This window comes from Cryptomeria japonica, chromosome 3 (assembly GCF_030272615.1).
Source record: "Cryptomeria japonica chromosome 3, Sugi_1.0, whole genome shotgun sequence".
In the NCBI taxonomy this organism is placed as follows: domain Eukaryota; kingdom Viridiplantae; phylum Streptophyta; class Pinopsida; order Cupressales; family Cupressaceae; genus Cryptomeria; species Cryptomeria japonica.
In genome coordinates, this window is record NC_081407.1 from 137,474,951 (window position 1) to 137,502,077 (window position 27,127).

The 27,127-nt window shown below is 38.9% G+C and overlaps 1 protein-coding gene across 2 annotated transcripts in view; it reads right to left on the reverse strand.

The window, feature by feature from the left end:
• The window catches only part of LOC131027329 (anaphase-promoting complex subunit 5), a 213,210-nt gene that overhangs the window by 150,557 nt on the left and 35,526 nt on the right, over window positions 1-27,127 (reverse strand). For both annotated transcript variants that reach the window (XM_057957347.2, XM_057957346.2), the window contains exon 4: window positions 148-403. In XM_057957347.2, the coding sequence (XP_057813330.2) occupies window positions 148-403 (256 nt within the window). The remainder of the gene's footprint in view (window positions 1-147; window positions 404-27,127) is intronic.

Below are 27,127 nucleotides of genomic sequence, written 5' to 3' on the forward strand. Positions count from 1 at the left end.
TTGCTTCAAATAATCATGAAACACAAATAATATAGGAGACAACAATAAAATACAACGCTTTTATCTGCTTCTCACTAAATATCATAAGCAACAAACTTGTAAGTCAATTCACTTACAGCAACTAACAAGGCAAAATACAAGGCTTACCTCCAACTAGTTGAGCAAATGGATCAGAAACATCCAAATGATGGCTTCCTCGTTCTCTTCTCCCCATTCCATCTCCATGTTGTTGTGGACCGGAAAATGAATTGTAATATCCAAAATTCTCATCATCAAATACATCCCTGTTATCCTCTTGAACACTTTTTGTCAATGGAGTCTTAAAGTACATAGGCTCCTTGGAAGCAGACTTAATGAACTGTCTATAGTATGCCTTGAGGTTGGTCAGAAGATGGCATGTTTCCTGATCATCCATAACACCATCATCAATAATGAATGGTTAGAGTTCTAGAGTTGTAAGGAACCAAACACAAGCCGAACTACGACACCCAAATGTATACCAACTAAATTATACCTTTCACATCCATTGAAAGAGAATGCAGAAGAAAAGAAAGAAATACCACTCTAGAAACTGGTCTGACATAGAAGTTAAGATCTCACTCTTCCCACACACACAAAATAGAGATTATTAGGCCTTGATGCTGGCAGGTCTAGAGTGATTCCTCATGTGATTGGGTCTAATTCCAGTACATTGTGATCACAGAAACAAAACTCACTATATTAACACAACCATTCACACTATTCTCACGTGTGACTACTTTGCTTTAGCCTAATCCATGTGCAAGTAATTATATGCACATCACCAAAGGAAACCACCAAACAGTATTACAATACAATAGATATAAATCATGGGCCAAAACCCACCTATAATGACCCCCCATATTCCCACACATTATGTCTTGTATTCCACATGACTCCTAAAATTCCCCAACCATGCACACTAGGAATGGTGGGGAGTAGAAAATGTGCAGCGTACAACACATATCCAACATGAATAGCATGCAAATTTCTCAGGATTAAACAATTAACTCGTCACTCTGCCAGTTACACATTATAAAAGAAAGAAACAGTTTTGGGATTCACTTTGCAGCTCATAGGTTTGGATTTTTGGAAATGTAAAAGAACAGAGGTTTGCAAACACTTTAGAATCCATCAAAGACACAATTACTTGTACCAATCCTCCACCAAGACAAACCATCCTCCTCTAGCACACTCAACTCAAGCTAACCAGTAAACATATTCAGGTAAGAACATCTATACAACACAGGTTTTCTAAAAATAAAAGTTTGATAGTTCAGCATCTGAGGTGGATCAATAGGAGTTGGGCTACAATGCTGCAATTTGTTTGTCTACCAAGAGGATTCTAATGGAGATGTACCCTTCCATATTTTGAACACTATGTGCTACCATTTGATACAAAAAACTCCCGTCCATTAATTCTATTCTACAGAACAAGCATCAGAAAATATATATCTACAATAATAAAGTCATCATCACAATGAGAACTTTTGCAAAAGGCAAAGAACTTGTTTGCAAAGGTATGACTAGATTTGACACAAATTTTGTTGGCTTAAAAAACATTTTATCACAAAAGATGAACATGAAATGAGGATTCACTTCTACCAAGCATACATAATCAAAATGCATCATAGGTTGATGGCATTAAAGTATTGAATGTTGTTTTCCACAAGATTCTTTGAATGAATACACTGGACATTGTAGAGAAACAAAACTACTAGGGGTGGTTTTGTGGATGCTTGGAGACAAAGACACTATAGATTGGATGAAGGAGACGATGGATAGGGAAATGCAAGCTATATAAGCAACATATAGGCTGTAAAACTCAATTTTGTTAAGCTTCTAAAGGCTACCTAGAGTTGGCTGATGCTGAGGTGATTATTCAAGATGGAAATGGAAACTTTGTTCATGGTGGCTCATTTTTGGGGGGGATGTCACACTTACAATGAAGTTGAGTATGAATCAATTATTTTCGGATTATCATAAGCCAATTCTGTGGGGATAAAAAAACTCGAAGCAGAAGATGACTCTTTATTAGTTAAAAAAGCTTGTGTCTGAATTGGAAACTTCACAGCCTTATGCAAGAAGCAATTGGTATTAGAAAATATTTTGATGAAAATGTGTTCCCACATTATTATAGGGAAGCCAATAAGATATTTGATCTTTTTGTCATGTCAAAAATAAAGTTTTGGACAAAAAAGGAGAAAAAACACAATAATATAATTTTTCCTCAAAACCTTATATAAGGAGTTGAGCTTTGCAGAGTGTTACCAATTTTATAAAATTACTCTCTTGAGATTGAACATTGTTCATCTTTTCTACCCTAGGACAAAAGCACTTTGACAAAAAATGGATTTGAAGAAAAAAACCCTCATTTTTATTTGAGTAACTTTGTTTAGGAATTACCATTAAGCTGGATAGTTGCAGGGAAGTTTCCGACTTTCAATTGGTAGTATATTGGTGTGAGGATTTTCAAGCTTTGTTGGTGTGATATGGACGAGTTTCTGAAAACTGAAATAATTACTGTCATATGATTTCTATTAACTTAGCTGGACATACCATTCCTAGGATCAGTTGAAGTTATTTATTGTTGAATTTTAATTAAGACTATGGTAGTTGTTCCACTTTATTCTCAATATTATTTCAATTGCATCTTTATTTAAGTTCATATTTTCTTGGGTTTCAAGTGTCATATGCTATGTTGAAACTTGAAAGATAGAAATTTATAGATAAAGTAAAATATTAATATGAAGCTACTGTACCAATTTTGGAATCTGATCACAACCTATGAAGTTGCACTTTGAACATTAATACAGACTGCCATGCCACATTAAAGTGTGGAGATTACTTTAAAAGTCAGCTGTGTAAATATTATTGATCAAACTAATTCATTACAAAAGGACGAAAGGCTCCTTATAAAGAAATTACAAGACAATCTTTCCATATAGGAAACAATCGAGAATAGAAACAGGAAAGACAAAAATAGAAGTTACTAAAAACGACTAACTACGATGACCATTATAGAAACACTACATTATTATTTCAATACCCTTCCTTAATGGTTATCCTTCTAACTACCTTACAGAAGACTTGACATAATCTGCAAGACTTTTGGCCATGAATGCGTAGAAGGCTGCCCCCTTCTCAAAATACTCTGCAACATGAGCCTGCTAAGACCCTGGTTTTACAAAACTTTTGGATATGACCAAGATTACCACAATCTGTCGGCCACATTCCTTCCTGTTGTGACCATTTCACACATCGCCCCATCAAAATGGGAACCCCCTTTTTTTGCTCGGGTCCTAGTCTCTTAGTCTAATATCTCCCTCCCAGATGAAATGAGTGAGTTTGTAATGTATAGATTTCATGCGAGTCTATCATGAGTTCAACCGAAGAGTGTGAAAGATTGCCAATTAGGGATAATTCAAGTGCTCAAGGTCGAGGGCGAAAACTTCAAGCGCTCCTTATGAGGAGCGAAATTCATTTTGAACGCCCTTAGTTGAGAGCAAAGTAGTTCTAACAAGTTTGAATGGATGGAGTGAATAAAGGTAAGTCAGAATTCCAATTTGAAGTTAACTTCTTGACCATCACTTTTGAAACGAATTTCCCTTAAGAGCCTTGTTTGAGTGTGAAGAATGTATGAATGAGGAGAGTGAGTATGATTTTGGTTTGAGAACACCTCAAGTGCTCCTTCTTTAGAGCAAACTTTACTTCATGTATCCTTTGATAGGAGCGAATTTTGCATTTTAGGCTTTCATAGGGAAAGTTTGACATCTTTTGGTGGATTAAGGATTAAAAAACCTAAGGATTGAATTGATGAAACAATGAAGTGATTGGAAGAAAGATTGTTTTAGTTTGAAATTCACTTCATGACCAAGGAAGGGGAGCGAACTTCATGCCCAAGGGAAGGAGAGCGAACTTCGTGTCCAAGGTGTTGATGTGTTCACTAGGCACATGCAAACTCAAAATAAAATACCAAAGTATCTTACCCTCTCTTGAACAAAATCTTTTGGATGCTGAAGATTTGCTTAAGGTTCATCCAAGAAAGACTCCAAGGTTCTGAATGTAGGATCTCTATGTGTGGATAAGCCTAGTTGGTCGTTGTAATTACTGTTTCATCAAAGCAGCATTTATGATTTGAAAAGACTCAACAATTGATTAGCAAATGGTATGCAGTAGGGATTTTCCCTAATACTACTAAATGATTTTCAAAAAAAGGCAAAAGGTGAGGGTTTAGAGGGAATTCTAAACTACTCTAGCATGAAGGGATGAAGAAACAATATAAGTGAAACTCAACTAGTTATAGCATCGCCATTCATGAACAACTTTGCTAGAACTAATGCAATCTTCTAGGGATGTTTTAAGGTTTTCAAATTACTGTCAACCATAGACACCATCAATTGAATGCATATCAAGGGTTAAACAATAATCGAACTTAAACATTTTTAAATGCTCCAGTTGACCACACAAGGCTCACTTACAATCAACAAGGAAGCTAGTGGTATGGATAACGAGCTTCACAATGTATCAAATACAACATTCCACCATGAAATCTAATACTAAAATTATTCATTAAAAGATTAGCTTAAGAAGATAGAAGAACCATGTAATGAGCTTCAAGGATTGAGCAAAAACACCATAACTTCAATGTTTCATTAATCCAATGACCAAATAACAACAATTCTTCAAGTCTAACTCTTGCTAGTATTGCTCTCTCACTATTCACTATTACTATCAATTGTTAACTATTATCTGCTCTTATTCCTATTCTCCTTCTTAACCTTTACAAATGAAATGAGTGGAGCTTATATAGAGCTTCCAAATACAATGAAAGGCCAAGATCGAATGGAGATCAAGGGCCAAGATTTTGCCACTTAAACCCTAATTAGGGTTTGACATAAATGAAAACCCTATTTGGATAATCATTGCCATGAATCAACCAATGAGAGAATAACACATGCCAACACTGAAATCAAGGAAACATCCTCCAATAGGAACGTGACATGCCAAATGAGATCATAACAAACTTTCTTCTAGAATTTTATTTCCTTTCTCTTTCTCCTTCCTGGCATATTCGATGAATCTGGACGTCATGCTCTCAATTTCAAAAATAAGAATCTCAGGTGGATTCTTCATACGCTGCTCTAGGTGAATCACCTCATCAAAGGCTATAAGAAGTGAGACCCATGCTCAAGTTCTTTTGTTTTATCAATATGAAACATAGTGATATGCATAAGATCCAACTGTTTTTCTGTGATCGGTCCATCTTCTCCTTGAAAGATAACCTTTACCCTTTTTTCTAATTGTTGAATGTCCACATCTGCTTCAATTTCCATTCTTTTGTCAAGAATGATACTCATTACCTCAATGATCTTATCATGAATAGGATGGACGGTATCTTCCACTTGGTTACATCTATTACTCACATCTTCAAAAAGGAGTTTCTTTATTTGAAACAAGATTGACCACTATAAAAGATTAGGAGTTGATTCCTTCCTAATTATCCCTTCTTGTGCCTGCACCTGTCTAGGTGCCTTCCTTATTGTTTGCAAAACAAGAATGGTGACGTCCTTAGTATGGACGAAGGCATCAACTGTCATCATGAGGTTATTAATTATCTCAAGAACTCGAATGGCTTTTCCAATTATTTTCATCATATTCCTTACAAAACTCATTAGACGTTGTGAAAGATTTGTTGATCCAAGCCTCTAGAAGTTGTGCTGAATTTTTCATTTTCTCCATGTGATCAACTAACTCGATAGAAAGCAAAGGAGGCGATGTGGTTGCCGGACTTTGATGTCTCAAAGGCTGTTGAAACTGTTGAATATAGCTCCTCCATGCACGTACCTCTTTCTCCTATCTTTTGTTCTTTTCTATTTCGGCTTTAAGCTTCTCATTTACTGCTTTTACAGATCTAGTGGCTTCCTCCATGGCTTGCTCGAAAGTGAGTGGACCCAAGTCAAATGTTTCCAAATCATATTCCTCTGCCAAGATCTCATCTTCATACTTATCTGCAGTGGGAGTGGCAATCTCTATCCTTCTAGAACCTGTATCATCCCTTATTATCTTAGACATTTTTGGAGCTTTCCTTTTCTCAATGACCTCTTGAGATCCACTTAAAAGACTATCTAAATCAAATGCTTGTTCTTCTTCTTCTTCTATCATTTCTTTGGTAAGCCTGTCCTTAAGCCATTCGAGAATGGAGGATCTTCCTTCTCTTGTACTTCTTCAGGTGGAGATTCATTTCTAGGAGGAGAGGTTACTTCATTATTATCCTCTTGTTCTTCATCATCACAAATCTGAATATGAAAGGTTGGGTGTGATGAATCTTGAGACATTCTTCCTTGTTCTCGCTTGTCATTCCTGTCATTTTGTATTGTTGACTCTATTGATTCATCTACTTCGTGGACTACATCTTCATTTCTTGTTTGATCTTCACCTTGATCATCTTTCTCATGTCTAGAAGAAACACTGGGAGTTTGATCAAGATTTGTCTTTTGCTTCTTCTTGGAAGTTTCTTTCTTTCCTTGTTCATTCTTTCTCTTTGATCCTTTTGAGTGTGAAGCATTCTCACTCACATCTTGCTCTTTCAACTTTTGATGTTGAATATCTACCCATCTTCGTGTGCAAGCTAAAACAGGATCCATCAATTCCCTCAAATCCGTGACTTCATGTTCATCCCAATTGATCTTTATTCCTTTGTCGGCTTTCTCATAGGTAGATTGGATGTATTGACCACTTTCTTGTGCCCGGTTGGCCACTCTATAAATCTTGCATTTTCTGATTAGGTCAAGAGGCATATGAGAGTGCATCTTCTTTCTTATCTCAGAATCATCTTGCGCATTCATCCAAAAGTCTTCAACTTGAGACACATGCCTGTACTTCTTTCCAGCCATCTCTTTAACATGACCATGGAGATCAAAATTTTCTCTAGAAGCAAATGGTGTAGATAAATAGAGAGATAGTTCTGGCTCGGCACTTTCAGCTGCTTGAAGTGAAGGACAAACTTATATTGAGTTTCCAAGTGAAATGGAATTAGTGATGACAGCTCCATGTTTGTACCTTAAGGATTTAGTACATGCTAACAATTGCCTTGTCACCTCAAGAAATCCTATTCTATCCATAGGATATCGTGGCAACATAAGGGGAGGAGAAGGACATCCTTGGATCCTTATACATGTGAACTTGGGAAACTGAATAAACCACGCCCCATATTGCTTGATTAGGTCTTGTGCATCTTGAGACAACCTTTGATGAATTCCTCCTCGTAAGGTCCTGGTGATATGCATCATGAAAGTATCATTGACCAAACTATAATGTTGTTTAGGTGGATGATGCAATATCTCATAAGAATCACAAACCCTTATCTCTCTGGGCCCTCTTCCAACTCGGCCTCTATGTGGTAGCCCTCCATATTCATTGCTCCTTGCTAAAAAATATATGATATACGAGCTCATGTGAAACGACTTAGTTGGAATCAACCTTCTCAACTGCACATCTAGGCAATTACTAATGATCCTTGCCCAATTAATCATTCCCTTTCCTTGAATAATGATTTAAATGAAAAAGAACATCCACTTGTCAAAGCAAAAGGCTTGAGGAGCTCCTACAACTCGACCAAGCAAAGTGATCAAATCTCTGAACTCTTCTTGAAAATCCATGCGATATGGCCCATTGGGAATCTTGTTAAGGCAAGCTCTACTCTTTTGCAACCAGTCCCTATTGATGACTGATAGGCATGTGTCAGGGTCATCTTCATAAATTGACTTGGCTCCCTCTAGACTCCTATAGATCATGTCTCTTTGTTTTGGTAGATGGAAGGCTTCACTTATGGCTCTCTCTAATAGGTAGGCAAGAACAGTTCCATCCTTTGCCATGATCGCCCTTGAGTGTGAATCATAATGCTTGGCACACTCGATCATCAATTCATGACATTGAACTGCAGGAGGGAAACCGGCTGCCTTGATGATGCCGCTCTCTATTATCCTCTTGGCTATAGGTGATGGTTTGCCGATGTATGGTGCCTCACGAAACTTCTTCACATCGAAATTGCCAAGGTTTGTGTCTCCAATGTTGCTCCATCGAGATGTAATCTTGGTCTCCAAATCATCACCCTTTTGGTCTTCTTTGATAAGAGCTTGCCTTGATGATGATGATCCACTTGCCTTAGGTGCTGCTATGATTTACCTATAAGAGGCGATCAAGTTAGTATTTTGATTAATACATTGAGGCTTATCTTACTTGAATATGAATTGAAACTTGCATCTAAAATATAGAATCAATTGCTGACATGCACCCTATCTTTGAATGAGTTCCGAGTTCTTGCTCTTAATCAGACCTTAATTTCGATTTTAAAATGCAGTCCTTACCTGTGATTTGATGAATTTGAATCAAGGACTAACACTAACTAATGAATGCAATCTTGATAGCTAAAGATAAATCTGGACTGATTAAGGATGAATTTGCTATATGACAGTCCTCCTTGCTGGATAAATGATGAACTCCTTCCTTCAATTTGCTAAACTTCGACTTTGTTGCTGTGTCTTCCTTGATAAATTCGCTTTGCTGATGACTTATTTCGCTGTCTTGAATTCGAAGTTTGCTGACTGCTAGAGAGATTCTCTCAATCCGCTGATCAAAATCACTGATGATAGAAGACAAATGTTTTGATTTGTTTTATGAATTGATCTTGTCAATGCCTTTATATATGCCATATGTCTTTGGAGTAATAGGCCGACTTTGTTAAAAATAATAAATAACAAACAGCTTCTATGATGGCCGACTTCTCATCTTGAACTCCCTTCATTGGAATTCGAAATTTTGAATAGATTTTGGGCGCCAAACATTTGTTTGATGTGATTCAAGGTTCAATTTGAGGTTTTTGCTCCTAGATTGTCTTAAGGACAGGCCCTATAGGGTATAATTCGCTCTTTGTCCTTCCGAAGGACAAGACCTATGTGAAGTTCGCTGGCTACCCTCTTGAAAATTGCATTCTTATCAATTCGCTTCATTTACTTGGTGATCAAAATTATGACAAAGGGTTCGCTCTATGTCCTCTCCAAGGACAGGTCCTATAATCAAATGAATCCGCTCCATGACCGCCTTAAGGACAGGACAAATAACACATTTCGCTCTGTGTCCTTCCGAAGGACAAGACCTAAAAGACGTATTTCACTCTATGTCCTTCATGAGGACAGGACCTATAATCATATTCGCTCAAAGATCAGGATACGAACATGAATCAAGCTCGCTCATCGTCTTCTTGAAGGACAAGACCTATATCCTATTTCGCTTTATGTCCTTTGTGAGGACAAGACCAAAAGATGAACTTCTCTCACCGACCTCCCCAAAGACAAGCTCAAATCGCTCCATAACCAGCCCAAGGACAAAATTCAAAACATAGTTTGCTCAATGTCCTTGATGAGGACAGAATCAAGATAAGAAAAATTCGCTCTCCGACCTCTCTAGGGACACGACCTAAATGACAAGATTTGACAACTTACCTTACAACCTTTACCACGACATGACTCAAAACTTACTACCCTATCAACTTGAAAGCAACATCAATTCCACCTTCTAGGAACACCTCAATAAGAAATTCGCTCTGAGACCTTCGGAAGGACGAGACCTAGAGTAAAATTTCACTCTATGTCCCCTCCAAGGACATGACTTAAATACCATCCCTTCCCAGAAAGATCAAATCAAGAACAAGGCTAGAAAGTGTGCTCCAAGACCCTTGGAAGGACCAAGCATGAAATTCGCTCTTGGACCTTTGGAGGGGCAAGACCTAAAAGATAAACTTATGAGCAATGATGACTCCTAACTTAGCCTGATCCAATCTATGCTAACCCCATAAACTCACTCATTTCATCCTGAAAGCAAAGAGAGGCAAGATAGACAAAAAGAAAAAACCAAAAAAGAGGGGTCCCCATTTTGATGGGGTGATGTGTGATATGGTCACAACATCTGGCAACTCCACTGAGAAAATGTTCCTGAACTTTTCAAAAATAAAACTCAATCCAACTCCCAGAACCTGCGGAGAATTCAATCCAAAGAATCAAAGGGTTAGAAAGTGTACATAGACGAGAGAAAATATCTCAAAATGCATCAAGATACTTAGTCTTTGATTACCCATGTGTGTGCAATTGGGTTCATTCCCCTCAACAAGAATATTATGATGTCCAAGCTCCTTCATGGTTAGCTACGTAGTTTATCTCTACTTCATAAGCATCCTGGATAGAGCCTCGTTGCCAGTTAGACGTCTATAGCCCCGACGAGGTTATCGCTGCAATCTCACAAATATTGCTCCATTGCCAGTTGGGCGTCCATAGCCTCGATGGAGTTACTCGCATGTTCCCATTAGCCAATTTTGATATTTCATTTCATTTTCATTCATTTCCTTTTCTTGTTTTCTCTTTTTTTATTTTCTCATTTTCCTTCTTTTTGCCAATTGCTTTCTTTTGCTTTTCAAATTCCGTCAATTCCTTTGGCTTGTAAGCAATGAAGCTTACTAGGGTTTGAGGATTGCGGTGGTGCTAAAGCAAGATTTTAGATTTTTCACTAACCACGGCTTCACCTGAAAACCATAATACCTCGATGTTCAATTAATGTGAAAAAATATAATAACCATAAGATGTTAGCATCAGGATACATTAAGTGATTTTCACCATGCCATGTACAGGTTCTAAACTAATGATTCGACTCAAAAAGAATGTCCTAAGGTTCAAAGATCTTCATGAATATTTACTTAAAAAATTAACCGGAACAAGGGTGGGAGAACGTCAGGGTGTAAAATAGCACATTCACCTTTCTCTTAATGGATACCTGTTGATGTGTCTTTTATACACGAGCAAACACAGAATAAAATACCTAAAAGTACCTTATCCTCTCTTGAATAAAGCTCCCCGAATGTTGAAGATTTCGCAGACGGATCAATCAGAGCAACTCCAAGGTTCTGTTATGTAGGTTCTCTACTCGTGGATAAGCACCAGTGGTCATTGTGTTTGCTATTTTACAAGGGGCCTTATGTACTTTCTAAGAAAGCTTGTTCTTGCAACTACTTTTCAATGAGGAAACTGAATTCTCCTAATACTAACTGATGTTTCAAAAAAGAGCAAAAGATAAGGGGTTTAAGAAGGCGATGCTAAACTAATCCTAGGAATGACTAAATGAGGACTGGTCTTGATAAAACTCTAACAATTTTTGTATTGCCAAAAGATTACAACTCTACTGAAATTGGTGCAATCTTCTAAGGGGATTCAATGATTTTCGAATCATCAATGGAATAGATACTATCAATAAGATACATATCAATATCTCCAACAATGATTGGACTCTTAAACAATCTTAATATCTCCAGTTGACCACACAAGGCGTGCTTACAATCAGTAAGGAGCTAGTGGTTTGGACTATAAGTTTTACCAAAGATCAAACACAACATTCGTCCTTCAATCTAATTCTAAAACTTAAGTACTATCTCTACTAAGAGTGATTCAAGAAGATAAACAACCATGAAAATAGCCACAAGGATTGCAATAAAACACCATAACTTCAATATTTCATTGATCTCATAGCAAAATAAAACAACAATTGTTCCACTTTCTTTCTTCACTACTTCTTTCTCTGCTGCTAACAATCTTAATCTTTTATCTCTTTTTCTCTAGCTCTAGCTCTTTAGAATGAATTGAGTGAGGGCTTATATAGCACTCTCAAATACAATGAACGGCTTGGATCTAAAGAAGATCAAAGGCTGAGATCTTGACACCTAAACCCTAATTAGGGTTTGCCACAAAAATCACCCTAATCAGATAAGCATTATCATTCCATAGCCAATAGAAATTGGCACAAATAACGAGGAAACATAGCCCAATAGGAATTGAATTGCCACATTATTTCATAACAACTTTTCATCTAGAATTTTGTTCCCTTTTCTATGTTCTTTTCTGGCATATTCAATGAATCTGGACGTAATCCCCTCGATCTCAGCAATGGGAATCTCATGCAAGTTCTTCATTCGTTCTTCCAAGTGAAGGACTTGATCAAAAGTTGCAAGGAGGGTCATCTCCCATCGAAGCTCTAGCTCTTGTGTTTTCTCGATCAGGAACATAGTAGCATACATCTGATCTTGTTGCTTTTCTGTGACCATGTTCTCCTCTTTCCAAAAAATAATCTTGATCCTGTCTTCCAATTCTTGGACATCCACATTTGTTTAGATCTCTACCCTTCTATCAAGGATTGTACATAATACATTAAACACCTTGTCTTGAATAGGGTGGATAGTGCCTTCAACTCGACTGCATCTGTTATTGATGTCTTCGAAAAGAACTTCCTTCATTTGGAGCAAAGTTGACCATTGCAGAAGGTTATGGGTTCCTCCATCCATTATCTTCTCTTGTACTAAAATCTGCCTTGGCGTCCTTCTTATCACTTGTATGACCGAGATGACAATGTCTCTAGTGTGAGTGAATGCATCAACAGTTATCAATAGATTATGAATGATCTCAAGGACTTGGATAGCCCTGTGGACTGTCTTCATCATTCTTGTTACAAATTCAATGGCTACCTTGTAAGATTCATCAATCCATGAACTCATGAGTTGGGCTAAGTTCTTCATCTTTTCTGCCTCATTCATTGATTCAGGAGGAAGTGCATGCAAAGGTGATACTGGTGGATCATGTCGCCTTAATGGTTGATTAAGGTAGCTAAAATAATTCCTCCAAGCGCTAACCTCCCTTTCTAGCCTCTTATTCTTTTCCATTTCTTCTTTGAGTTTGTCATTAAGTGCTCTCACTGAATCAGTCGCTTCTTCCATGGCCTGCTCGAAGGTAAGTGGACCAAGATTGAATGTCTCTAAATCATATTCTTCCGCCATAATCTCATCCTCATACTTGTCCACTGCTGGTGTAGCTACCTGTATCTTCCTAGATCCTGCATCATCTCTAATTACCTTTGACAATTGTGTAGCCTTCTTCTTTTCGATTTCTTCTTGGGAGCTTGCTAGAAGACTTTCTAAATCGAATACTTGTTCTTCCTCCTCAACTACAACTACCCTTGTCAGTCTTTATTTTAGCCAATCTGGAATGGAAGACTTTCTTTCCTGTACCTGTATTTCCTCAGGCAGAGGTCGCTCGTCTCTGAAAGGAGATGTTGCTTCATCATCATTCTTTTCTTCTTGTTGTTCATTAGCACCAACTTGGAGAGGAAGAGATTCACTTGATGAGTGCTGAGGTGTTCATCCTTTGCCTTGTTTATCATTATGTACCATGGATTCCATAGACTCATCAACTTCATACACTATCTCTCTCTAATCTTCTCCTTGACTTATCTCCTTTTCATGTTTCGAAGAAGTACTCAGTGGACGATCAGGTTTCACCTTTTGTTTCTTCTTGGAGGGTTCTTTCTTCTCAGGTCCTTTTCTCTTCGACCCTCTGGAATGAGAAGTATTTTCACTCACACTTGCTTCTCCTTCTTCTATTCTTGCTTCTAGGGTGAATGTCATGGCTATATTCTGCTCCTTCGATTTTTGATGTTGTACGTTCACCCATCTTCGAGTGCAATTTAAAACTGGATCCATCAATGCTCTCAGGTCTGCAACTTCTTGCTCATTCCAATCTATCTTCACTTCTTTATCTTCCTTCTCATAAGATGATTGGAGATATCTACCACTGTCTTGTGCTTGATCGGCTACTCTATAAACTTTACATTTTCTGATAAGATCCAACAGTAATCTAGAATGCATCTTTCTTTTCACCTCCACATCATCTTGAACATTCATCCAGAAGTCCTCTACTTGAAACTCATGTCTGTACTTCTTTCCAACGGTGTCTTCTATATGACCATGAGGATCAAAATTCTCTCAAGGCAAAGGATGTGAATGAATACAGAGATAATTCCTTTTCGGCATATTCGGCTACTTGAGAATTAGGACACACTTCAATTGAATTTCCTAGTAAAATAGGTACCGGGATACCATTTCCATGCTTATGTCTTGATGCTTTAGCATAAGCTGCCAACTGTCTAGTCACTTCAAGTAGTATTATTCTATCTGTAGGATACCTTGGCAACATATAGGGAGGTGAAGGACATCCATGGACCCTGATGTAGGTGAATTTTGGAAATTGAATGAACCATGCACCATGTTTCTTCACGAGCTCATGTGCCTCCAGAGACAGTCGATGGTGAATCCCTGCTTGCAATGTCCTAGTGATATACATTGTGAAGGTGTCATTGACTAGCTTGTAGGCATTCTTAGGCGGATGATGCAGTTGAGCATAAGAATCACATGCTCTTATCTCTCTTGTCCCTCTCCCAACAACTCCTCTATGTAGTAGCCCTGCATACTCAAAACTCCTGACTAAAGAATATATAACATATGAACTCATGTGGAATGACTTAGTAGGGACTAGCCTCCTCAATTGCACATCTAGGTTGTTGCTAATAATTCTGGCCCAATTGAACATTCCTTTTCCTTAGACGATCACTTGAATAAAGAAGAACATCCACTTGTCGAAGAAGAAGGCCTGAGGGGCACCTATAACCCAATTGAGCATGGTTATCAAGTCTCTGAATTCCTCTTGGAAATCAATTCTATGTGGCGTATTAGATATCTTGTTCAAGCGAGGCCTACTCTTGAGTAACCAATTCTTATTGATGAAGTTCAGACAGGTATCAGGATCATCTTCGTAGATAGACCTAGCTCCTTCCAAGCTCTTATAGATCATATCTCTCGGCTCCGGGAGATGAAAGGCTTCACTTATAGCTTCTTCTGAAAGATAGGCTAGGACAGTTCTATCCTCGGCTACGATTGTCCTTGAATGTGAATCATAGTGCCTGGAACATTCGATCATTAGCTCATGACATCTAACTGCGGGAGGGAAGCCTATGGCCTTGATTATGCCACTCTCAATTAACTACTTGGCTATGGGTGATGGCTTGCCGATGTAGGGTGCTTCTCGAAACTTCTTCACATTGAAGTTCCCTAAGTTGGTGTCTCCAATATTGCTCCATTTGGACACGATCCTGGTCTCCAAATCATCATTCTTTTGATCTTCTTTGATGAGAGCTTGTCGAGTAGCGGATCCACTCGCCTTGGAGGTCGCCATTTGCTACCTACAAAAAGAGGCTTAAGTTAGGTTTAAGTGTAGAATCTTAGCTAGGTGACTTGAGATTCCTTAAAAGATAAAACCTTAAAAATTAAGAATATTCAAATTAGGCATCACCTAGAAATTAAAGAAGACCTAACCTTAAGAAAATTTAAAATATAAACTTTGAATCAGATCTGCAATACCTTGCCCAAAAAATCAGATTATACACTTTACCTTCGAATTCTAATTATCAACTTGAAAAGATGGATAAAAAAAAAAAGAGATTTCTGCTGGATTCGCCTTTCTTCCAAGTGGTATTCAAATGGTTTGGAAAGTCCTTGATCTGCACTTCAGGTTCGCCTTTGCTGATTCAGCCCTTAACTAGCCTTTATGGATCAGAAATTTGCCTTCTTATTGCAATCTGTTCTTCTATTTCTGCTCCTAAAATTCGCTTTAGGAAAAACACAAATGAATAAATGATTAAAGCTTCACAAACCTTCTTCCCTTTATATGGCAATTTCCACATTTCCTCAAGAGGCCAACCTCTTAGAGAAACAAATAAAATTTAAAAAATTATCCTCAAGGTGGCCGACCTAGCCATAAGGCTTTAAAAAAATATAATTGGGCGGCAAAGGATAGCTTTTTTAATTTTAAGGCTTAAAAAAATCAATTTACACATTTGACAAGTGTCTAATTTAGGCGGATTTGCATTACTTATCCAAATGAGATTTGATTAGCAATTAATGAGAGGGGAAAATGAGTCTTGAATGTGGCTTAGTTTGTGAATCTCTCGAAGAGGCATAGAGAAGCCTAGGAGATATTGATGTTTCTCTAATGTTTGCCACTTCTCTCCATTTTTTGTTATTACTCCACCATCTTGGTCCTTCTAATGTTTTTGCCATTATGAGCTTTGCCTTCAACCAAAGTGAAAAATGAGGATCACTAAGGACTTCACCCTGGACCCTTTGGAAGGGTCAGGAGCGATTTTTATGATTAGGCCCAAGTTGTATCACTTCTTCACTCTAAATCGTTCCTCAGGGTAAGTATATGCTAGTCTTAGCTCTTCCAAAGCCTAAGAATTCATTTTTTAGCATCCATTATGAGTGAATTAGGTGATCTTGAGAATTTCGCTCTCGACCCTTTGGAAGGGTCAAGAGCGAAATTCTTTCCTTGCTTGTTTTCTCTTACTTAGCTCCATTCTTCTCACTTTGTTCTTCCTTGACTCTCTCATTTGGATCCATCTCTCCACCTGACAACATCTGCTTGAACCCCAAAAGGCCTAAAAGGGGAAATTCGCTCAAAATCATGGCCGCGGACAGGACCTATTTAGGATTTCGCTTTGGACCCTTTGGGAGGGTCAAGAGCGAAATCCTTGTCCTAGCTCAACATCTTCATTTTTGGTGGCCAAAATCCATTCAATGGCAATCCTAGGGACATCTCCCAACTTATCTCATCTTGATCAAGACTTGTTTTGACACAAATTTTGGAAGATAGAATAGGTTTTAGGATTTTCGCTCGAGGCCCTTTGGAAGGGTCAGGAGCGAAATCCTTGTTCTTGAGCTCATTCCTTCATTCTTCCACTTCAATTCACCTCAAAGGTCAAGGAAACGTTACTCCATTCCTCTCTAGGCCATAAAAACCAAAATTTTGACTTGTTTTGAAGGGGAAATAGGTGATCTTAGGAATTTCGCTCTGGACCCTTTGGAAGGGTCGAGAGCGAAATCCTAGTTTTTGCTCAATTCCTTCACATTTGTTGATTACTAGCAACTCAAAGTCATGCCCAAGGACATCTCCAATCCTAGTTCACCCTGACCCACACTTGTCTTGGCATAAATTTGAGAGAAAAGAGAGGTTTTTTCGCTCTAGACCCTTTGGAAGGGTCAGGAGTGAAATTCACACTCTAGGTTTGATATTTCATCTTTTCAACTCCAATCTTCTTTGTAAGGCAAAAATACATCATTCTACACCCAAGGAACAAGGTTGGTAGCCTAAGAAAGGAAGCAAATGAGGTTAATGAAGAATTTCGCTCTGGACCCTTTGGAAGGGTCAGGAGCGAAATTCATCCCCTAGGCAAAATCTTCATCTTTTAATGTTTTCAATCACTTCCCAAGGCAAGAACATAGCAATCCACCTTCCAACATGCCTTTAAAACTAAGAACTTGGCCAAAACAAAGATGAAATGAGGTCTATGGGGATTTTTGCTCTGGACCCTATGGAAGGGTCAGGAGCGAAATCCTCTTTCTTGGTTGATTTTCCACTTCATTCATCGAATTCTTCCTCAAACTTGATCAATTTCAAGCTCCTTTCACCATAATCAAGGCAATCCACAATCAAACTAGCTCAAGACAAGGTCAACCTAGGGCTTAAGGCAAAAAAGAAGGTCAAATTGAGGATTTTACTCTGGACCCTTTGGAAGGGTCAGGAGCGAAATTCTCCTTCCAGGTTGATTTCCATTATTTCATCGCCTTAAACCTCCTCTCCAAGGCAAACATGCATCCAAGTCTTCCAAACCATGCCTTAGAAGTTCCAAACTTGGTCAAGTTAAAAAGCAAAATAGAGGAAACATGAATTTCACTCTGGACCCTTTGGAAGGGTCAGGAGCGAAATTTTCTTTCTAGGCTCATTTTCACTTTTTTCCTCCCTTCTTTGGCTTGGATATAACTCATTAGGCTTCTCCTGATCATCCTCCAGTCCAAGTTAGCATTCACTTCAAGGTTTTGTGAAGAAAAAAGGGTCTTGTATGAATTTTGCTCTGGACCCTTTGGAAGGGTCAAGAGCGAAATCCTTGTCTTGGTCAAAAATCCTTCACTCTTTCACATTCTATCACTTCAAAAGGCAAAGATACAACATTTACCCCCGCCATGTCCAAGGAACAAGACTTTTAGTGCAAACAAAGAGGAAAAAGGTCTCTTCTAAGAATTTCGCTCTAGACCCTTTGGAAGGGTCAGGAGCGAAATTCTAGTTTTGCTTGATTTCCTACCTCTTTCATCCAATCCATCTTCAAAATTTGGTCAAATTTGCTCTCCTCTCTCCACATCCAAGTCCATTTGCCATCCACTTGGCTCCAAAATCTTCATTTTTAATGTCGTAGGCCAAAAATGAGGGTCAAATGAGGATTTCACTCTGGACCCTTTGGAAGGGTCAAGAGCAAAATCCTAGTTTGAGCTAATCTTTCACCTCTTTTCTCTTTTCCATGTCTAGGACATAACTTGTTAGGCCTCCTTTGACCTCTATCAAGCTCAACTTGGCATCCATTTGGAGACTTCGTGAAGAAAAATAGGGTTTTCTATGAATTTCGCTCTAGACCCTTTGGGAGGGTCAGGAGAGAAATTCACCTTAGGCTATAATCCTGACTTCATTGCCTCACATTTCTTCATTCAAACAAGCATTTTGCCATCATTCAAGCCTAGGAATGGGTTAACTCACAGTTTGGGTCAAGGTGGAGTATCTTGTGGAGGAATTCGCTTTGGACCCTTTGGAAGGGTCAGGAGCGAAATTCCTGTTCTTTGGTTCAAAATCTTTTACCTTTTTCACCCATCATGCCTTAAATAGCTTCCTAAATCTTCTCTTTGTCACTGGCTCTATTCAGTCGACTCCGACTCGACAGAAGACAAGACTTTGACTCAAAAACCAACAACCCTGACCTACAACCTATATCCCTTTTTGCATAATTTATCCATTTTGCATCTCCTGAGAGGCAAGATCCTTATAAGATAACACTAGGGTTCAAGGCAGACAACATATGACTTCTCCAAGCCCAGGTCAAATTTAGATTTGAAAGAAACCCTAGATGAGCTCTCCAAAGGAAACCCTAATCTACCCAGCCCAGGCGACCACTAACTCACTCAATACACCTAGCAAGCAGAGAAACACCTAGCTAAGAGAAAGCAAAACCAACGAAAAAAGAGGAGTTCCCCATCCTGATGGGGCAATGTGTGAAATGGTCACAACAATACCCCAAAAGAAAACCTAAACTAAAACCAAACCACTACCAAAGCAAACCCAAAACTCACCTAGACTAAATGAAAGCAAACCAGGACCAAAGCAAAGTGGAGCAAACCGAACCCAAAACTAAAACTAAGACCAAACCAAACAACCCAGACCCAAACAGACCAAGACACGGACGAACCAAACCAAAGCCAACCATGCGGGAAAAAAATTAAACCAACTATGTACAAGGTAGACCTCTAGGGGTTTCAGATTGAAAATAATGTTTGAGGAATTGTCCATTGACGGGCAATGGGACATCCTCTCCCGTTAAGGTCTTGAGTTTAAAAGCATTCTCTCCCAAAATTTCAGCAATTTGATAAGGGCCCTTCCACAGTTTATCAAACTTATCATGCTCTCCTTTCTTCTCGTGAGCCTTATCCCAATATAGCACAAGATCTGAAACTCTAAAAGCTTTGACCTTTGCTTGTCTATCAAACCACCTTTTTACCACTCCTTGATGCTTGGCGAAATTTTCCAATGCTACATCTCTTTTTTCTTCCAAATTCATCAGTTGTGTCAAACAGGCTGGTATTCTGTCTTCACCTTCCATATATTCTTGCACGAATCGCAATGTTGGGATCTTCAATTGTACTAGAAAGACCGGCTCTTGTCCATAAACTCGAAAATAAGGAGAAGTTCCTGAAGAATTCTTGGTTCGGGTTCGATCTGCCCAAAGAGCAAATCTAAGCTGCGTGTGCCAATCCCTCGGGTTCCTTTCCAACAGCTTCTTGATTACGCTCAAAAGGTTCTTGTTTGTAGATTCTGCTAAACCATTGCCCTGCAAATAGTAGTTAGATGAAAACTTGAGTGTTATTCCATATTCAAAAGCTCAACTGGAAAATCTTAAAGATGTGAAAGCACGACCGTTGTCGCAAACTAAGGCATGAGGACACCCAAACCTAGTTATGATATGTTCTTCCACAAATTTAATTACAACATCAGTATTGCAAAATTTTAGAGCTTGAGCCTCCATCCACCGTGTAGATTAATCAGTAGCAGTTAGAATGTACCTATGTTGCACCGAGGAAGGTGGATTGATTATACAATGAAATCAAGTCCCCATTTGGTGAATGGTCGGGCTTCTATTACTGGTTGCAACGGCATCGTTGTGTTCTTCTCTCAAAAGGCTGCTACTTAGCACGTATGACATGTCCTAACGTGTTCATGCGTATCTTTGAATAGAGTAGGCCAATAGTATCCAGCCCTCAATATCTGGTGTGTTGTGGCTAAACCAGCTCCATGTCTTGTGCCAAATTTATTGTGAAAATGTTCTATAATCTGTTTTGCTTCATCTTTACCCACACACCTCAAGTAAATTCCTTCATGATTTCTTCTATATAAAACTGAGCCTTGAAGCATGTAGTGTTGACTCTTTAATCTAAGTGCTCTCTTTTGTGTGGGAGTCATATATGCGGGGCATTTGTGATTGAGCAAGTAAGTCGCAATATCTTTGTACCATTCTTCTGGTGCGAGATCATCTAATTCATATACTGGTTGAATGAGTCCTGGCCCTTCTACTGCTAGAGTTTGCGCAAGAGCTTGTCCTCAAACTAGCTTCATTGGCTAGATTTCAATATCATATTCTTGAATAGTGGCGACCCACTTTCCTCTGCTTTCTCCTAATTCGTTTTGCATGAGAAGAGTCTTTATAGCTGCATCGGGTACAATTACGTACACTTTGCTTCTTAAAATAGTGTCTGAACTTCTTGATTGCTTTTACTAGCGCATAAGCTTGCTTTTCAATGTTGGGATACCTTAATTCAGCATCTTTGAGAGGAGCACTTGTGAATGCTATAGGATGTTCATCCTTTTCTTCACTTCACTGGGTGAGAATAGCTACACGTGTGTTCTGAAGCGAAAGAGTATAGATAGAAGGGTCTTGTACAATCTGGGCTGACTAATGCTGGAGATTCAATGATTGCTTGTTTGATCTCTTCAAACGCCTTCTTAGTTTGTGTAGTCCATTCGATCTTTGCATCCTTTTTTAACATCTCATTTAATGGCCTGATTATTTCTACAAAGCCAGTGATAAATTTTCTCACAAAATTGATCTTGCCAAAGAATGACTTGAGCTCTTTCTTGCTTGCAGGCAAATTTATTGTCGATATCGCTTTAATTTTGTCAGGATCTATTGAGATACCTTTCTCTGAGATAACATGACCTAACAATTTTCCTTATGTGACCCCAAACATACATTTCTTAGGGTTTAATGAAATTCCATATCTTCTACATCTTTGGAACACTTTTTTGAGATCTTCCGCATGTTCTTCCCTTTTTCTTGAGAATACTGTGATGTCGTCCATATAAATGATAATGCATTTTCCTATCAAATCTCTGAAAGCAATGTCCATGGCCCTTTGAAAGGTGGCTCCTACATTAATAAGTCCAAATGGCATTCTTCTGTAACCAAATGTCCCCCATTTAGTTGTGAAAGTCGTTTTCAATCTGTCTTTTGGCTCAACCATTACTTGATTATATCCCGAATATCCATCCAAGAAGGACATCATCTGCGACCCATTAACAATTTGTAAAACCTCATCTAATGATGGCAAAGGATAATTATCTTTCTCTGAAGCTCGATTGAGATTACGGAAGTCTACACACAATGTTATTTCTCCATTCTTCTTTCGTACAGGAACTCGGTTGGCGACCCACGTCGAATGTCTTACTGGGAAGATGATCCTTGCTGACAGCAGTTTCTTGACTTCTTGATATATTAGAGGCTCCAAAAGCGGGTTCACAGGTCTTTGTTGTTGTCTGAATGGCTTGCTTCCTTGCTTCAAAGGTATTGTATGGGTAATGATTGAAGTGTCGTGTGTCTTGAGATCTTCATAACTCCATGCAATAATATCTGGGAAGTCTCTTATGTTCTTCAATATTCCTTCCTTCTCCTGCGGGGTACACGCTTTGCCTATAAATACATTTTTAATTTGCTCTTCATTACCCAAATTAATGGTTTCACAAGCATCTCCTTCTACATTGTGACTTTTGATTGCTTGCACTTTATCTAGGTCGAATATTCTTTCTAATTCTATCATGCCTTTTGGAATGGTGTTAGTTTTCAAATTCAGGATGCCTTCTAGATCAAACTCAACACCTTCTAAATCTTCTTCATCAATGATTTGTGTTAGGAAGACATCTGAATTGGTCAAAAAATCCAATATATGCTTGTTGTCTTCAAATACTTGAAAAGTTGTAATATTATCTGGAACCGAAGGTACTGGAGTTAGCTCGACTGTGAACTTCTTCAATCCTTCCATTGCAAGCGGAGCTAATGAGCTAGCAGCTTGGGCAGGGGAGTTGGCTACTTGATTCCGGTGTCTGTATACTGATTGAATGTTGAAAGCTTCAAAGCTCTCAGTGAGATCCCATACTCGATTGGGGTATCTTGTTAACCTCTTGTCATGACATGCATATTGCTTCTATATATGTCTTATGACAATTTCTAAATCTTCGAATACATGTAGGATCTTGGCTTTCTTCTTGATAGCGAGCAACAATCCATGAACCAATGATTCATACTCGGCAACATTGTTTGTACATGGAAATTGCAATCTATGGGCAGCCAAATATGTTTCTCCTGAGGGACTAGTTAATTCAAAGCCGGCTCCAGATCCTTGTTTTGATTTTGAACCATCAAATCTCAAAGTCCATGCTTGATCTTCATCTTTCTTTTCTTCCTCTTTTGATGTAATTGAATTTTCGTCATTGCTCTCTTCTAATGATGAGTTGGATGCAGTGTCTTCTTCGGATGAACTATCACTCTCCGGAATGTCAATTTCTTCAAGCATTGCAGTTACGGGAATCTTCTTGTAAACTTGTTCTAATGCAATTTTGCACAGGGCACATGAAAGCTCTGAATGGAAGGCATTATGTATCCTACACCAATTTGGTAGTAGTAAATCTTGGATACACGTTGGGTCCCCAAATTCAATCCCTTGTTGAATGTTCGTTTGAACGAATCTTCTGAAATTTTCAAACATCCCTTCGCTATCTGAATCTGGATCACTTTCAATAATGGCCTCAGTTGACTCTGTGATTTCATGTACACTGTCATCTTCTTCAAGACCTTGTAACATTAGGACTTCTTCTATCTTGGGCTTGTATGTTCCTAAGTCTGTCTCCAGGAGTAAGATTTCATTGTCTTCTCCATATTTTGTGATCATCGACTTCAACCTGGAAGTGTTGTCAATTTTGATTTGGTTGGGAACTCCTCTCCATGGAAGCCACGTGAGAAAAATCTGTTGAAACGTAGCCATTCAATTTGTGGGACCAATCCCTACTCAAAAGCATACCATAAGTATCTGGAATCTCTACTACTGAAATATCAAAGAAATGTTGAACTCTAGGGTCTGCTGCCAACTGCATGTGGATATTATTAAGCTCTCCTACTACTGGAACTTTTGTCTTGTCTAGCTGCATCACCTTTTTGGTAGTAGGTGTAGGAGTTATACCAAGCTTCTGGCAAATAGCTAACGGCATTACATTGCTTGAGGCTCCTGAATCATATAAGCAGTTGTGTAGGAGTTTCCCAAAAATTCTTATTGAAAGTAAGAATGGAGCTGGTTCATCTTTTCCTTGATGTGTTCACTAGGCACATGCAAACTCAGAATAAAATACCAAAGTATCTTACCCTCTAACATATCTTCTTTATTGGTCAAGAAGGATGCAACTTGAACCATACATTCATCGATATCTGGTTGCTTTTCCTCATTCACTTCTTCTTGTTGAATCCCATTTATATTGGCTTGGGGAGCATTGGTTGTTCCTCTGGAAGTATTGGAAGTATTCTGGCTATTTGGTCTTGCTGTTGTGGCATCACTCAAACTGTTAACCAATGTCTCCCTGATTTCAAGTACCTTCATCAACGCAAATAATGACAAGCTTATTTTGACCTTCTTGAACTGCTTGAGCACATATAAGTTGAGTTTCTTCAATTTGTCCCTAGGAGGAGGGTTGTTCCTTTGTCTGTACTCTGGTGCATCTTGCGGATAGCTTAGAATATTACTAGCATTCGGATCAGGTGGAGTTGAGAAATTATTTGGAGGAATGGAAGTTGTTAGTGGATCTCGATTTCTCTGATTCCTCTGATATACTTTTGTTCCTTGATTGCCCAATGATTGCTGTAATGTATGGACTTCTTTTATGCCTTCAACTAGAACACTGTTATTTAGAGGAGGGAACACATATTCTGATTCTTCAACGGGTCCATTCACAGAAGTAGGTGGAAATGGAAAACCTGGAGGCACCATTGAGCTTTGATGAATGTATATTTTAGATTTTGTATTAGTGTTTTAAAGTTTGAAAATCCAACTTTCCTTTGAAGATTGCAACAAATTATACTAAGTTGTGTTTAACTGGTGAAGTATAATATGGTAATGTTAGGATCCCCATCTATTCGCCCACATACACTATTTTAGTTAGATTAGTTAATATCTACTTCTTATTCTCTCTCTTTTTCCTTTTTTTAGAAAAAATCTGAAATTGTAGACCGTAAAACAGCATCATGTGTATGAATAATCTGATGAAATCAAGACCTGTAGAGTCTTAGGGACCTTTTAAGAACTCTGAAGCTCATTGTATCCGTAAAACGTAAGTCCCCCTCGTGTCTACCAGCAAGACACATCAACTTCTGAGCCATCCCACAGTCAAGACCTAGCGAAATGAACCTTGAAGTTGCTTTCCAATGATCGTTTCAATAGCACAGGAACTTCCTTACGCATGAGTGAATGGGATTGCTATTGAATTGTTTTCTGTGTTGACCGGAAGGAATTGAAATCCGACTTCAGACGCATCAACAAGGAGCTTGTCCCCAAACCCAAGGATAAAAATGTGATAGGCGCAAAATGGGTCTTTACGAATAAGTAAAATAAAGAAGGTCAAGTAGTGAGAAACAAAGCACGGTTAATCTACAAGGGTATGCTCAGGTAGAAGGTATAGATTATGATGAAACTTTTTCTTTTGCATTTCAGATGGATGTAAAATTTGCTTTTCTGAATGGTAGTATAAGTAAGGATGTATATATTGAACAGCCTGATGGATTTGTTTTATCTGACAAACATAACTATGTATGCAAGCTGAAAAGGGCACTATATGAGCTTAAACAAGCTCCACGTGCATGGTATGACAGGTTGGATAAGTACTTGCAGCAGCAGGGCTTTAGAAAAGGCATTGCGGACAGCAACCTCTATGTGAAAGAAGGTAAACATATGTTGATTGTTGTGGTTTACGTGGATGATCTAATCTTTGGTAGTGACTATGTAGGTATGCGCAAAGAATTTGCAACCAATATGAAGAAAGAGTTTGAATGTCTATGCTAGGAGAGTTGTCTTTCTTTTTGGGATTGCAAATACATCAAATTGAAAAAGGTATCTTTATCTCCCAAACCAAGTATATAAGAGAGATGCTTAAAAGGTTCAAAATGGAAGATTGTCACCCTGTTAGTACACCTATGGTAACAGGGTGTAAAATTAGTAAGGAGGATGAATCTCCGAGTGTACATCAGACTTATTACAGGTCTATTGTAGGCAGTTTGCTTTATGTTACTACTACTAGACCTGACATTATGCAGGCAGTTGGGTATGTTGCAAGATTTCAAGCTACACCTAAAAACGCTCATGTGGAAGCAATAAAGAGGATCTTTAAGTATCTTAAGAGTACACTGAAATTTGGCTTATGATATCTGTTGTGACGTATTCACACATCACCCCATTGCAAATGGGAACCCCCACTTTTTCGCTTTCTAGGTTAGTTGTCTTAGCTTAGTTGTTGGTTGTTGGTTGTTGTTGAGACTTTGCTATTAACCTTTTGTTTGTAGTTGCTCGGGGTTGATCAAGTCTCTCTCTCTTTAGAACAAAGTGAGGTACAACACTTCCTTTGCCCAGTTAAGGCATAATCACTTCCACTTCTCCCAGCACTGTCAATGAGTGCCCAATCCTGATCACACCCATTTTACCGTTCCATTTCCATCTTCCTTCTCTCCCTCTCATCTCCTTCCATTTCTTTCCATTCATCTTACCCTTCCCTTCACTTACCTTCCTTCTTTTCTTCCCTCCTGTCTCCCACCATTTCCACTTCCCCTCGCTACCTTCCATTTCACCCATATCCTTTACCCACCTACCATCCTATCCACCATCTACCTTCCCATTCCCTTTTCCTACCTTTACCTTTACCCCCCACCACCACTTCCACCTCCGTTAACTTCCATCTCCTTCCACTTCCCCTACTTCCCTACCTTCACCTATACCTTCACCTACCTAACCCCCTTCCCATCAGAATATACTCATCCGCTACCCTTCACCTACATTTACACCTACCTATACCTTCACCTACACATACCTTCACTTTCACCTACACTTACCTTAGCCTACACCTACATCCTCTACCCTCCATCTCACACCCCTTACCCCTCTACCTCCCTTAGCATCCCTTCCCACACTCTACCTTTCTATCCTCTTACCTCTAAACCCCTTAGCCTACCCCATCCTAACCTCCCTACCCACCTAGCTATTCCCATTTCCCACTTTTATCCCTAATTACCTTTTTCCTAACCTACATCCTATCCTAAACCACCCTCTATTTAGCCGAAACCTACCCTTCACTAACTCACATCCCATCCTAACTTACACCTCCCAACTTCCATTTACCACATCTCCTACTTCCTACCTTACCTTACCTTCTATCCTACCCCATCTCCTACATTACCCACACTCCCTTTCCACCCTACCCCTACCCCTATTCTATCCTAACTCCTTCCATTATCCCTTAGACCTCCCACATCCTAAATCTACCTTACCCCACGTATCTCCTACCTTCATCATCCATATCCCTTATGTCTCCCTTTCCCCCAACATCCTCTTCTTCCCTTCCTCACGTGGCACTTCCCCTACCACTCTTCCCTTCCCCACAATACCTCACATTTCTCTTCCCTCATGTCACACATGTTTGGGCCCCACCAACTCTAGAATAGAGATTTAAAAGGTTTTCTTAAGGCATAGAGTATTTCATTCTTTTCCCTCTCTACCGTATCATTGTTT